The sequence below is a fragment of the Rhinatrema bivittatum genome, chromosome 17, assembly GCF_901001135.1.
Source record: "Rhinatrema bivittatum chromosome 17, aRhiBiv1.1, whole genome shotgun sequence".
NCBI classification, from domain to species: domain Eukaryota; kingdom Metazoa; phylum Chordata; class Amphibia; order Gymnophiona; family Rhinatrematidae; genus Rhinatrema; species Rhinatrema bivittatum.
The window spans coordinates 17,565,996-17,581,049 of NC_042631.1; the positions used below are offsets into that span (position 1 = coordinate 17,565,996).

General features: G+C 46.8%; 1 protein-coding gene across 5 annotated transcripts in view; it reads right to left on the reverse strand.

Moving 5' to 3' along the window:
• Positions 1–8,998: 8,998 nt before the first annotated feature.
• SPI1 (Spi-1 proto-oncogene) overlaps positions 8,999–15,054 on the reverse strand; it is a 48,779-nt gene continuing 42,723 nt past the window's right edge. For 4 of the 5 annotated variants that reach the window (XM_029582624.1, XM_029582623.1, XM_029582621.1 and 1 more), the window contains exons 4-5: positions 11,958–12,117; positions 8,999–9,686 (exon numbers count right to left, since the gene is read on the reverse strand). In XM_029582624.1, the coding sequence (XP_029438484.1) occupies positions 9,349–9,686; positions 11,958–12,117 (498 nt within the window). In that variant the 3' untranslated portion in view covers positions 8,999–9,348. The remainder of the gene's footprint in view (positions 9,687–11,957; positions 12,118–15,054) is intronic. The other variant, XM_029582622.1, reaches the window with a different exon arrangement.

Consider the following 15,054-nt stretch of genomic DNA (forward strand, 5'->3'; position numbering starts at 1 on the left):
AAAATATATATATATATATATATATGCATGTAAATGATTGTGCCTCCGAAGACGAGGCGTAACTTTACACAATGCTATTTCTGTGTGGCACTGGGTTTGTTACCCTAGTATTTTCACAGCGAACTTATGCACGTAGGTTGGCTTTGAAAATCCTAATATTTCAGAGAACCAAGCCTCCAAAACAATAACCATTGCTTTCGATGGGCAAAAAAAAAAAAAATCCTCAGGAAAGTCTGCGTGTACAACATGTAATGTACACGCAGGTATTACTGCTCTGCAGGGCGTTATAATAATTTTATTATAATCATTTATTTGTGCAAGCTGTTCACATTTTCTTCCTGCATGCCAGCTTTGGCGAATTTCCATCCCTTTTTTTGGAGAGTTATTACACCTACAGACAGACATTGATCACTTTTACATAATGCTTTGCAATATTCTGTATGTCGGAAAGCACAGAACGTTCACTGATGCACACGCATGTGCAGAGGAATGTGTGTGTGTGTGTGTGTGTGTGTGTGCATATTTATGCGTGTATACAGAACTGCATGCATGCATACTTTACATGTCACAGCCAACGGGAACAGGCATTCAGGTCCCATTAGGCAAAGTGCCAAGAGCCATTCCTGACTTAAGCTTTGCTATAGTTAGCTCCCTGCTTTTCCAGTTATTAATGGAAATATTTGCAGGAGTTGGGACTGACTGAGAAATACAAAAATATTGGCAGTAGTCACACGTAGACGAGGGCTGGACCGGAGCTTCCAAGCACAGCACACAGGCTCCACCATCTAATTTTCCATTTATCCCGTCACTTGCATCCGTTTCATATGAAAGCTTTTTTTTTTTTTTTTTTTTTTACACAAGCTGGTGGTGTCAATCCTTTTTTAGAGAGTTATTGTGTAGTACCGACTGCACATTCATTCTTCCAATATATGCTGGGGATGTTCATTTCAAGAGGCAGTCACAGCAGTTCAAACCCCTGACTGTGCATGTAAAACTGCCCCCCCCCCCCCAAACCCTAGCCCACCACCAAAACCTCACCCCGAGTTACTACCGTTGACCCTCCTACAATGGGATAAATAGTTTACTTATATGCGGCCCTAACAGTGCTCCTCACTTGGTGGCCATCTTGATCTCTTCCCATTTTTTGTGGTAACATTTCTACACCTTTAAGAGATCACCATTTCCTTTCTTGTGTAAAAGATGTATCAAGGATATAACAACAATTTGACTGGGAGCATTGATAGCTTAGACTCCTTTAAATGGTATTTAGACCAAAATGAGTGAAATCACACTCATTAAATTAAATCAATCAACTTTTTAGACACAGACTTGAAGAGAACAAACATTTTCATATCAAGAAGCCTCACGTAATTCTCTTTAACAATTCATAGCTTTTATCCACAAGTCCCTGTGAAGAATACACCAAGGGACAATTTCTAAGACTTTGATGGGGGATGGAGAGAGAAATTGTGCCTCAGGTTTTAACTTTAAGAGTTTATCAAAGGGAAAAACAAACAGATTCATTAACAAGATGATAGAAAAATAATACAATCCGAGCAGAAAAAATAAGAGAGAAGTTTCCCATGGATAGAAAATAGGAGAGAATCTATAGTGCATGGGCCCCATGCACCAGATTTATCTGATAAAAAAAAACTGAGAGGAATACATCAGATTGCACTAAAATTACATTTAAAACACAAGAAGCCAAACACTACAAAAGAATGGAACTAAAGTGCAAAGAACAGTGTATATAAAAGAAAAAAACCCCACATACACCAGAATGGTGGATATTAAAAAATAAATAAATACAGTATCAAATACAAAGTCTAAAAACCAATAAAGTATTGCAAATACTAAGACTGATAAAATGCTACATTAGTTGCAAAACAAAAACAAACAATAGCAAAGAAGTCTTACAGGAATCAATAGAATAAATATATATATATATAGGGAATTTTATTTAATATAATAAATTCCTAAGGACAAACACATTTATAAAACATGTTTATATTCTTGCTGTGCTTTAATTCTCTGCAAATAGTTCCAGTCTTAATGGGTATAAAATGGAGGGAATTCATTGTCTTCAAGATAAATATTATCTGTGAGAGATTATTTGGCTTATGGAAATATACTTGAGCCTTAGAATAGGCAGCCTACAACCACAGGGATTAAGTTTGGATTTTAAGCTGAAGGCTGGTTTGGGACTATAAGGAGCTGCAGGAGTAGAACACATTCACTCTCTGTCTTCTGCAGACGCAATCCGGGACAGGGCTGCAGTTGTGCCTCGTTACTCTTGGAGTTTGGATTTGTATTTTAGATTGAATTACTCACCGTTGTAACCGAGGTGAGTTACAGTAAGTTAAAGTCCATGTCCCAGAGAGGGTTTACAGTCTAAGTCAGTACCTGGGGCACTGCTTAAAAAAAAAAAAGCACCAGTGGAAGAGCCAGGCTAGGGATGTCCTGGGGATAATGTTATAGCTGTGACTCATTATTCTGTCTTCTGGGGCCCAGGTGTTTTATCTGTGCCTCATTGCTTTGGAAGGTACCACTGCCTACAGAGGGAAGGATTCTACCAGTATTGCATCTCTCTGGGGACAGATTTACCTGGCTTTCATTACTCTGGCATGGAACAAAGGTCATAGCTGTATCTAATTATTCTTGAATGTGCCATTTTGTTTTAGGATCAGGGAGGGTTTATAGTATTTTCTAATGAGTGTGGAATGTACTACTACTTTCTGGAGACATACCTACATCTGTATTTCAGTACCTTGCAGTGCACCACTGCGGGCTTGGAGACAGAGTACAAATCCCCAGATTTCCAAAAACTTCAGGTAGGAAAGTTCAAAATGTTTATTCTCCTGTATGATACAAAATAAAAATGATGCAAACTTGGGGGGGGGGTGTGTGTGTGTGGGCCTGCATGGGGGGAGGGTTGACCCTGGGGCTCAGGCAGCAGGGCACACAAGAGTGGCTCCCTTGTCCATTTGGGGATCTGTTGCACTTGGGGATACCATAGAGAGGGCCGCCGTGCCCAAGCCTGGGGAAGGTAGGAAGATGGGCTGCAGTTAATTGTGGTGGACTCTTGTTACAGGTTCACTGGGTACTGGCAGTAAGACCCAAGCTCAGAATCTGCCAAGGTAACTTCTCTGGCGAGATTTACAGCCCCAGACCCCAATGCTGGTATTTCCCGGGCAGCTCCCCAGCCAGAGCCGCCACTTCAAGATACAAAGCAATATCCCCCAGGAAAGCAATAGTTACAATAACAGAGCAATGTCATCTTTCCTTCTCTCTGTTGTCCAAGAGCCCAGAAGAAGCTCAGCTCTGTTGCTTCTAACTCTTCAAGATTGCAACAGTCTTCTCTCCCTTAGTTATATCCCCTTTCTGTCTGTGCATCTGACAGTATGTTTTGATTTTTCGCAAAACCGCTGGCTTTTCCTTATGGTTCTGCACATCTGCTGTTTACCTCTTCCTTTCCCCCACTTGTTCACAGTCACGTGATGTATGTCAGTGTGTGGACTTTGTGTGCATGCAGGCCCAGCTTCTGAATCCATCCTCAGCCAGCGTGATCAGACTTAAGCTAAGCAATTCCATCACAACTCTTGTTACCTCGAGTGGCACAAAAGCTGTACCTTGGGCTGATGAGGGACTCTTGAGCTGCCTGGGGGGGGAATCAAATGAAGATAGAGGGCATGAAGGAGGGGAAAGTACAAAATAAAAATGCCAACATGTCTCTACAAAATCCCAGACTTTGCAGAGAAGAATGACTGGGAGAACTCTGCAAGCTATTCCTGTTTCCCTAAGGATTACAGAGCTGGGGGTGGAGAAGATGCTGCATCTTGTGACCAGAGCAGAAACGTGATATGGCCAGAGATAATTCTGCATATCACCAGAATCTGTTTTACTGGAAGAGGGCAGGCCCTACGGAGGTATGGGGTCAGGGGCATCACCGCTGGGCCTCCAGTCGGGGAGGGAGACCTATGTAAGAGGGGGACTGGTGGTAAAGAGTGAGCAATTATCCAAGGGTCGCTCTGGGACTGGGACGCTAGTGCTCGAACCACTGCATCCCAGTCCCACTGGATTTTCATCTGAAGCAACATGAAAAAGGGACATAAGAACATGAGCTATGCCATACTGGGTCAGAGCAAGGGTCCATCAAGCCCAGTATGCTGTCTCCCACAGTGATCAATCCAAGTCACAAGTACTTGGCAAGTACCCAAATATGAAATAGATCCCAAGCTACTATTGCTTATTGATTAATAGCAGTTTATGAAGTTTTCCCCTGTGAACTTATCCAAGCTTTTATAAACCCAGTTATACTAACCGCCATAACCACATCCTCTGGCAATGAATTCCAGAGCTTAACCATGCGCTGAGTGAAAAAGAATTTTCTCTGATTTGTTTTAAATGTGCTACTTGCTAACTTCATGGAGTGCTCCTTAGTCCTTCTGTTTTCTGAGAGAGTAAATAATCGATTTATATTAACCTGTTCAAGGCCTTTCTTGATTTTGAAGACCGTTGTCATATCCCCCCCCCCCCCCCCCCCCAGTCATCTGTTCTCCAATCTGAACAGCTCTTCTTTAGTCACCACAATGTGCAGCTCCTGCATTGGAGCATAAAGTCATTATTATTTGGTTTTCTTCTCTGTTTTGTTTTTACTACTTAATGGTGACACATACAATTAGTAATCTTGTTAATATCTATTGCTTTGGGATTGACATGAGCAAGACAGAGATAGATGGGCAAACACATCTCGCGTTTGATAAAAACAAAATATGATATAGCTAGAAATCAAACACTGTAATTGTCTTTGTTATCATTTGTCTTTGTGTTCCTTTCATGTATTACCGAATGTGTAAACATCTAAAGCATATATAAAAATTATCAAGCTCTTATGAATTAAGATTTGAAGAGGGGACCAGTGACACCCGGTGGCCAGTTAGATGAATCCCAGTTTGGCAGTGTACTCTTGCATACATTATAGTAGGGTGAGTAGAGGATAGACCTTGTCTGGTGAACCCCCCCTCAGCCAGCTAGGTTTTCAGGATATCTACAATGAATATGCAGGAGATACATTTGCATATACCAGGTCTCCAGGCATCTAGAAGCGGGTGTCATTAGACACCTGGTGATCTAGAAGCAGGTATAATAGTATTAGGTGTTCACTTGTCTAGAGGCATTGGGGGTCTAGAAGCATGTACTATCAGACGCTCGAGTATCTAGGAGCAGATATCATTAAATGCTTGGGGGATCTAGAAACAGGAATTAGTAGAGGCTCGGGAGCTAGAAGTAGGTGACATTAGATGATTGGGGATCTAGAAACAGGTTTTCCTTGGGGACTGTTGCTTGAGTATTAACCTATGAGGTCCTGCAAGGGCAATTCTATCCTTTCTCCTTCCCAATCTGTTATCTTAAACCTCTGAGAGATGCCATCAGGGAACTTCCACTCCTTTGCAGATGATATCCAGCTGGCTGTTACTGTAGAAACAGCTAGTTTGGAGATTAGGGATAAAATCAATTTGTGTCTTCCAATGACTCAGAATTGGGTTACCTCTGATAGCCTACACACAGAAGCTCCTTTTTATCAGGGTTAAACCAAAGGCTATCTTTCTTCTTTCCCCTTCATCAGATGCCTTTCAATTATTGTTAGAAAGGGTGTGAATTAACAGCTAAGGGAAAGGTTGACAATCTGAGGTTACACCCAGGCTGAAAAGAACAGGTTTCCAAAGTGGCAAGTAAAGCCTATTATCATCTAGGCAAGGTGAGGCAGCTAAAATCTTATTTCAGCAGAGGGCACCGAGCTGCCTTCATTCAAGCTACAGTGATGTTCTGCGTGGATCCTTGGCTAACAGCCAAGTTCTCAAATGCTGCTGCCCACCTCTCAGAAGCATATTAAACCAATTTTGAAAGTTTTACACCAGCTTCCAGTGCACAATAGGGGGGTGGGGACAGTTTAAGACTGCCCTCTCTGAAAGTAAAATGGCCATTTGCTGGAGTTGCCCTTGTTATTTGGAGGCGTGATCTGCTCGCACTGTGCTTTTTTTGTGCTGTCCCTAGCCTATGCAACAGCTTGCCTAGGAAAATGCATGCTTCAGCTGATTACACCATGCTTCGCTGATCTCTGAAAACTTGGTTTTTTGGTTGTTTTTTTTTTTTTAATAGAACCTAGGCTAATGTAGTGTTAGGTCTTAGCTGGGATACTGTGTCTAGAGATGATGGGATTCTGTGTTCATTTAGGGACTGCTCCCTCGTGTACTGAGCGCTGAGCTGTGTTTATGGAAGGGAATGCCTGGAGATGATGGTATAGTGTGCTCTGGAGGAATGGGTGCATTTTTGTATCAAGAATGACATCACTGAGCGATAGCAGCAGGGGATCTATTTACTTTCTGGGATCTTGCCAAGTGCTTGGGACCTGGCATGGCTATACTGTTGGAAGCAGGATTCAGAGTTTGATGGACCCTTGGTCTGACCCAGTTTGCCATGTTCTTACGTTCTAAGTATTGGGCTGTTTGTGGTAATCATGTGATATATTGGTTGATTTTATATTATTGTTGATATGGATTTGTGTTATTATTTACCTGTATTTGATTGTGCTTTATATATGGTTTGATGATGAATACGGGTTATTATAAAATAGGTTGTTCAATGCTTCAAGGTTTTTGAGGAAGTGTCTAAGAAATGTTTAAATAAATAAATTATGGTATTAGATGTTCTTCTGTCCTGAGAGGGTGGTTAGCAGAAAAGGAGAGGATTTTCAGGCCAGGGATATAGGAGGTTTTCTTTCCATTCTCAGGAGGTCATCCAGAGGAGAGGGCTGTTAGCCCCGCGTGCCTCGTATTCGGTGGCAGATTACCTAAGTGTTCTGAAGAATGGATTTCTGGTGCGAGTCATCTTGAGGACTGCCAGACTGTGAAATCTACCCGCAGAGTTACTATTGAAAGAATTTATCAAGAGAGACTCATCTGAAGTTGAATCAAGAGGAATTTTCAGTTTCCCTACTGTATAGGAGTTGCATTTGTTTTGTAGTTACCATTCTGGGAAGTGCCCAGGGAGGATCCTACTTAAGGGTAGCTACTCCCAGGGAGTGCAGATTTACCAGTGACTGCATCTGTCAGATAAGCACCATTCCTGTGAATTTTCATCTGTCATCAAGTTGACCCATACATGGTTTTCAATTTTTGAACAACTAACTGTATAGTGTGTTTATTTTACTGGAAGACCTCCAGACAGCCTAAGGGGCTTGAAAGATTTTACCTTTCTCCCCCATCTTGGTCAGGCCTCAGCACCGACTAGCTGGGGAAACCGGGGCTACGAAGATAAAGGTGAAACAGTAGATATATCTCAATATCAGTAAGACAATGTCTGACTCTCTTTCACAGGTTGTGACAAATAATGTTGGGGGAATATGATCCACATCATACTAGCGTTCGTTGGGTGCACAACCAACTGGAGAGTGTATTCTAGTAGCAGTTACTAATGGTCCTGAGTCGTACTGGATACACCCGTGTCCCCTGCAAAGCTGGGGCCACATCGCTTAGTGGGGTTGAATTCTCTGAACCAGCCTCACTGGCAGCAGTAATACTGCTGGTAGGTGCTCCATGGACAGAATCAGGAACGGTAGGTGCAGATCTTGTTGGCAGCAGCAGAGGCAGTAGGCAAAGACTGTATGGGCAGGATCATGGAAGGTAGATGCCAGCCACAGGAGCATGGCTAGAATGAGCAGTAGATACCAACTGTATAGACAGGGGCAAGGGCAGTAGGTGGTGGTCATGTGGGAAGGAGCATGGATGGTAGATGGCAGCTGTGTGGGCAGAAGAATGGGTAGTGACTGCCTGGCAGGAGAGTGGACAGTGGGTGCAGCCCATACAAAGTAAGATGGCCCTCATAAACTATGCAGTGCCACCAGCATTTAGGAATGCAAGACAACTCTTAAACATGAATTTATTTTAATAAAATACATTTACATAAATCATTACATTTTCATCAATAGCTAACATTTTTTTTCTTTTCTGTGCAAAATATGTGGCACAGTGTGAGACAAAGATCACCACACTATCGGTCATGAAAGAGATGGGGTTTAGCAAGCTTCCTAACTTTCTCTTCTATAGTTATAAAAACCGGTCATGTTATTTTATAAATCTTTTTCTCTAGTTGATAGGTTTGCTAGCCTGCCCCCTTCCCTTCACCCCTGTGTGTGTGTGCGTGCACACTGAGAACAGACAGGAAAGTCAGAGAAACGACACAATCAGAAGTCCTGCCTGCCCTCTTTCCTCTCCTCTCCTCTCTCTCTCTCTCTGCCCCGGGGATGTACAAACAGAGAACAGATTTGATAAAGTAACTTTTCTGAAAGCACAGAGGACCTGCATGGTCTCAGAAGCTCAAGCAGAACATCAGCTTCGGATAAGTCCGTCGTTGGTCCACTAAAAGGGATCCCAGCCCACTCCCGGTCTAGCATGGACCCCGGAGCTCTGCCGTGAGAGCAGAGAGGACACAACCTCTGAGCAGGACACAAGCAGGTCCTCCCCCCCCCCATCCCCACAATAATGCAATCACAGCTATTGCTATGGATAGGAAATAGAAAAGGTTATTTAGTGCGGCAAAAGAGGCTTCGGTGCTTAACACTTCTGGCTGAGGGCTCTGCAGTCAGACCCAGGGCAAATCTGGCATTAATGCTAATCCCGGCTCTGACCAGCCAGAAGCAAAGACCTACTCCCTCGCGTTGCGGGGGTCAGTTTTCGGAGAGGTGCGGATTGTTGCAAAGCCCCCCCCCCCTCGGAAAAACTGTTGGAAGGAAAAAAAAAAAAAAAGCACCTGCAGAGAGATCCGCGGAGGCTTTCCCCCCCTGAAAAACAACGTGCGCCGTTTGAAAAATGCCCAAACTACGCAGGTTGTTGCCTCCCCCGACCTAACCCTGCCTCTGATTCCGCCTGCTTTCCCTGCGGGTAAAAAACAGCCTTGTTGGGGACACCCCCTCCCTCCCCCCTCCCCCCCACCCTGCTAATAGTATTCACCCCCCCAGCGGCTGCAGCTGCCTTCACCTCCCCTTCCATCCTGCCAGGACCCCCCTCGCTTAATGCGCCGCATGTTGCGCGTCAGGCTCCAGCCCCTGGCAGAGCGAACCACACCTGCTCAGAATAAAAATCTTTTCATATGTACATATGCTGCATAAGGGTCCCCCTTTTCCCAGCTCTGCGTGGTTTAGGGGGGGGGGGAGAGGAAAAGTGGGGGTCCGTCGTACCAGAAACACAAGGACCATAATAAACGTGTCCTCAGCACCCAAAGAAAGCAGAGGGAGAGAGAGCGAGCGACCAGTCTCCGACGCCTGCCTGCAAGCTGCTGACTTCTTCAGGGTTAGGTCACGAGAGAGGGCTCTCGGTGGATAAAATGCTTCCTTTCTACGTAGGCCTTTTGCAAAACTTCCCCGCTGAACTGGTAGGTTAGCTTCTTTTTTATTTTCTTGACTTCTCCCGTCTTGCCGTAGTTTCGCAGGGCCCGCGCCATCTTCTGGTAGGTCATCTTCTTGCGGTTTCCCTTCTGGATGCCCCAGCGGTTTGCTAGGATCTCCTTGTGCTTGGAGGAGAACTGGAAGGTTCCCTTGTCCTTGTCCACCCACCAGATGCTGTCCTTCATGTCCCCGCTCCGCAGGAGATCTAGGAGGAACTGGTACAGGCGGATTTTCTTCTTGCTTCCTAGGGAAAGGACACAGAGACAGAGAGAGAGACCCGGTAGGCCAACTGGTGACAAACAAGAGCAATGAGAAGAGGGGCTACGGTTGCCGCACTTAGCTCTGTGCTCCTCCCCACCGTATCCAGGTTGTCAGAGTAGTGCGTGGACTGAACCATTTGCTCTAAGGCTCCCTGCCCCCCCCACCCCCCCTAGAAATAATTGCAGCGATGTAGCCACTCCTGTCCTTGAAACATTGCGCTGGCTCCCAGTCGCATACTGGATACAATACAAGCTCGCCACGATCCTGCGCTCAACTATTTCCAACTTAACGCTCCCCCCTGGATTTCCTCGATTAATTAAAAATCCACACTCCCTCACGGTCCCTCGGGTCGGCAAACCTAATGCTATTAGACGTCCCGTCTCCAAGGCTCACCCGCCCTGAGGAAACCAGAGAGCGGGCGTTCTTCTCCGCAGGTCCTCTCCTACCGAACAGCTAATTGACAAAGGAAGTAAGATGCCCCCGGGAAAGAATATTCTTTAAAAAAGCCCTAAAAACTTTCCTCTTCAGAAAAGCATTCCCAAACCCAAGTGATCATGGATAGCCCCTGACCTCCCTTTACCTCAGCGAATCCTTGATATCCTATCCTAGGCCCCCTACTAGCTCGTCTGTTTTCTTAAAATTAATCTGTTGTCATACGATGGGCTTATGTTCCCTTATTCAGGAATATGTAATGTGTTATATGATCTTGTTCTTCTTATCTATGTATGTAACGGAGCCCACCCTGAACTTAGGAAGGGCAGGTAATAAATAAATAAATACTACATATTGGTCAGAGAAGCCTGAGAACATGCTGGTTAGAGGATTTGGAGCTGAGAGACAGGAGGGAGAGAAAAGTCTCTCTACAGGAGTTTGGGGAAGGGGGTTAAGCCTGCTTCCTGTTCCCAGAGTCCTCAGAAGGTATAGAAAGGCTTCACAGAAACGTCCCTGGCTGGCGCTTCTGACACTGTACTGTAAGTATCTGATCCTGAGGGACCCAGCGGTGGGACTCAGGCTGACCCCACTTTGATGGAGTAAACCTTTCACCTGGGTCTGTCTTTCTAAGGGGGAAAGAGGACCCTGAAAGAAAGGATCTTTGCAGGAGAAGTGAGTTCAGGTGCCTGCCCAGAAGTATCCATCAGTGGGAAAAGGAGAGAGCTCCCCCATCCATGGACTCCAGGGAGAAGAAGGTGGGTCTGCAGGAAGATCCAAGCATCTGGGGAGTCAGGTACCCAAAAGGATCCTTGGGCGTCAGGGAGCCTTAAATCCCAGGAGGATCCCAGGAGAGTGGAACCCCCCTTGAGAAATATCCATAACTGTTGTTGGAGGATTTTCAATGCTGAAAGACTGTGCAATTGCAACTTTTTCTAACTTGAACTGTTAGGTAAAGACTTTTATTTCAGAGCACCGACCCCTTGTGGTCAAGTGTCCCCTTGGTTCTTAACCAGCGAAACACCTTGGGTCTTGAAGGTAATCCGTCCCCCCATGGGAGGATCTACATCAGGGTTTACAGAACTGAGCTGAGACTAAGAGGTGTACCAGGAAAATGGGAAGGGTCTTACACTAACTTAAATGGTCAAACAGTGGCAGAGAATAGTAAGAAAAATGTCAGAGACCTGAGAACTGAGAGAAGGGAGCCAGCTCCAGCCCCAGTGACCCTCTAATGACCTTCTCCAGCCCCAGTGACTCTCTAGTGACCAGCTCCAGCCCCAGTGACCCTCTAGTGACCAGCTCCAGCCCCTAAATACACACGGGGAGGAGCGTTTTGAAGGCCATTTACCCATTAGATAGCACTTTATGTGGGTAAATTGGTCTGTCTGAACATCGCCCTCCTCGGTCCAGGCTTTCGCAGTGCACGTAGCTGGGTCCCAGGGATCTGCTTTCAGGTTGCGTTTTCAAATCTATGCTCATCTGTCCAGTTCCCCTTTGAAATTGAGCTACAAGGCCTACGGGTAAGAAGTACATGGGCTGCTTGGCAGTTACATGAGCTATTTGAAAACGGATCCCATAGAGACCAGATCCAGAGCTCAGATACACATTCGGTTACCAGCTCCAACCTCTGCACGTACCCACACCTACTTACAGCAGCCAGCCCCGGACTCTGACTAGATCTGCTCCACCCCGTCCACTGACATGCAGCAGCCGGCTCCAGCTCCCTCACACACGGAGCACTCCTCCCTTCTTACTTTCTCTCCTCTCCTACTCCCCCTTCCCCCCCCCCCCCCCCACACACACTACAGATTTGCTTATTCCTCACCTTGCTCTCCACTTAAAATCCCAGGGTTTGGGTCATTGCTGTCTATCTCTCCGTCAGACACCTCAAGTGGCGGGCTCTGCCTCTCCACATCCTCCTCATCAGAACTGCCCTGGGCGGGCAAAGTGTACTGAAAGCACATGCGAGGCATATAGGAGAGCTGCTGCAGAGAAAGGTGACAGGTTAGAGTGGAGAAGGGAAGAGCTTGGCGGACTAATGCAGCGAGAGATGGCATGAGAGAGAGGAGAAAAGGGAAAGGGCGACACGGGGAAAACAGCAAAATGGGTGGGGACAGAAAAAGAGTGAGAAGGGGCTAGGGATGGAGAGAAGGTGAGAGATAGGAATGTGTGACAATGGGAAATAACTGAGAGCAGGTGAAAGATGAGGAGGCAGAAGAAGGGGTTAGGGATGGAGAGAAGGTGAGAGCTGGGAATTGCGAGAAGGGGTTAGGGATGGACAGAAGGTGAGCGATGGGGTGTGTGAGAAGCAATAATGGATGGAGAGGAGATGACAGATGGAGAGTGCGAAGGGGTTAGGGATGGAGAGATGAGAGATAGGGAAGAGTGGCGATAGGAAAGAATTGAGAGCAGATGAAAGATGGGGGAGTGGGAAAAGGAGTTAGGGATGGAGAGAAGGAGAAAGGTTAGAGATGGAGAGAGGTTGAGTGATGGGCATTGTGAGAAGGGGGTTATGGATAGAGAGGGGATGACAGATGGAGAGTGTGAAGGGATTAGGGATGGAGAGAAGCTGAGAGATGGGGAGCAGGGGAAGGGTGTAATGATGAAGGTGAGAGATGGGGTTAGAGTTGGAGAGAGCAGAGTGATAGGGAGTGTGGGAATCAGTAATGGATGGAGAGGGAATGACAGATGGAGAGTGTGAAGGGGTTAGGGATGGAGAGATGGGGAGCAGGAGAAGGGATTAAGGATGTAGAGAAGGTGAGAGAAGGAGTTGGGGATGGAAGCAGAGTAATGGGAAGTGTGAGAAGGGGTTAGGGATGGTTAGAGGGTGAGTGATAGTGAGAGTTTGAAGGGTTTAATGATGGATTGAAGGTGAGAGAGTTGGAGAGAGCAGAGTGATGGGGGAGTGTGGGAAGGCATTATGCATGGAGAGAAGGTGAGAGATGGGAATTGGAAGAAGGGCTAGAGATTGGCAGAGGATGAGTGATGGGAAGTCTGAAAGAGGGTTATGGATAGAGAGGGGATGACGGAGAGTGTGAAGGGATTAGGGATGGAGAGAGGCTGAGAGATGGGGGAGTGGGAGAAGGGGGTTAAAGATGGAGAGAAGGTGAGAGATGGTGTTAGGGATGAGAGAGAAGACTGATGAGGGTAAGAAGGTTAGAGATGGAGGAGTGAGAGAAGAGGTTAAGGACAGAGGGTGAAAGATGGGGAGTGGGAGTCAGAAGGGGTTAGAGGTGATGTGCAATGGGAATTGTTAGAAGGGCTTAAGGATAGAGAGAGGGTGAGAGGTGAGAAGGGGTTAGGGATGGAGAGAAGGAGATTGATAGGGATTATAAGGAGAGGGTAGGTTGCTGGCATGGTAGAAATGAGAGGTTAGTGGTTGTGATTTATCAAACTCAAATCCAGACATTTTACTGAAGTCTCATAAAATAAGTTTAGTTAAAACCAGTCCAAATCTTGTCGGCCTTCATCCTCCCGTCCACAGGGAGTGGAGGAGCTGCTGAAGAATCAGCAACTCTCCTGCACCCTGGCTTCCCTTCTCCTTCCCATTCCTTATCTCTCATCATCGCCCTCCTTTGCTCTCCCATTTCCCCCTCCCCCTGCCATGCTGCAGAGGCCCGGATGCCCCCCAAGCCCCCCCTGGCAGTTAGCGAGTTGCCGGGCCTGGCAGTCAGGCAGGAAGGGCCAGGGTTGAGTAAGACCTTGTGCAAGCTTCCTGTTAGCTGGTGGGGGAGATGGAGGCAGATGCGGGGAGGAAGCGACAGGCCCTCCCGCTGGCTTTCTACAATTACACAAGTCTCTGCTTCCCAGAGCAAACAAATCCTTTTCTGAAGCTCAGTTTTATGGCCACTGGGGACGGGGGCGTGTGCAGCAGGTGCAGGAGCTGCAGGGAGGTTTTTATCACCGTCCCCGATTTAATCCAACTAGAGAGGAAGACTGCAAGAGTTTGAGGTGCGTAGCACACACACAGCCAGGGTGAGCTGAGCACATCCCTGCTGCAAATCCAGGGCATCTTCAGGGGCTCGGAGTGTCCCTCTCTGGGAGTAGCTCTTTCAGCTCTGCTTTCATCTCTTCCATGTTTATTTCTACTGATACAACTTTTATTCCCCTCCACACCTTTTCCTACAGCATTCAGTATAACCCCTCCAATACATGGGGCTCCCCCATGAGTCCCTACAGCTCTTGTACACAATTCCCTAAAGCCCCCCCCCCCAACACACACACATAAATATATACACACACACACCCCCACGCTATCACGGTATTCCTTACAGTTCCTTCGAAAAGACAGGCCTCCTACACTATAACAATCACCCCCTCCTCACCCCCAACCAGCACTCCCTATCATGTCCTACAGTTACCTCTACATTCAGCACTCCAATACCTTTTCTACAGCTCCCACACAGCCAGCGCTCCTCCACCATTCCCTACAGCTCCCCTCAAAGCCAGCGCTCCTCCACCATTCCCTACAGCTCCCACACAGCCAGCGCTCCTCCACCATTTCCTACAGCTCCCTCACAGCCAGCGCTCCTCCACCATTTCCTACAGCTCCCTCACAGCCAGCACGCCTCCAATCATTCAGCTTCCTCACAGCCAGCACTCCTCCACCATTCTGTACAGCTCCCTCACTGCCAGCGCTCCTCCATCATTCTGTACAGCTCCCTCACTGCCAGCGCTCCTCCACCATTCCCTACAGCTCCCACACAGCCAGCACTCCTCCACCATTTCCTACAGCTCCCTCACAGCCAGCACGCCTCCACCATTCTGTACAGCTCCCTCACTGCCAGCGCTCCTCCATCATTCTGTACAGCTCACTCACTGCCAGCGCTCCTCCACCATTCCCTACAGCTCTCTCACAGCCAGGGCTCCTCCAATCCTTCAGCTCCCCTCACAGCCAGCACTCCTCCACCATTCTGTACAGC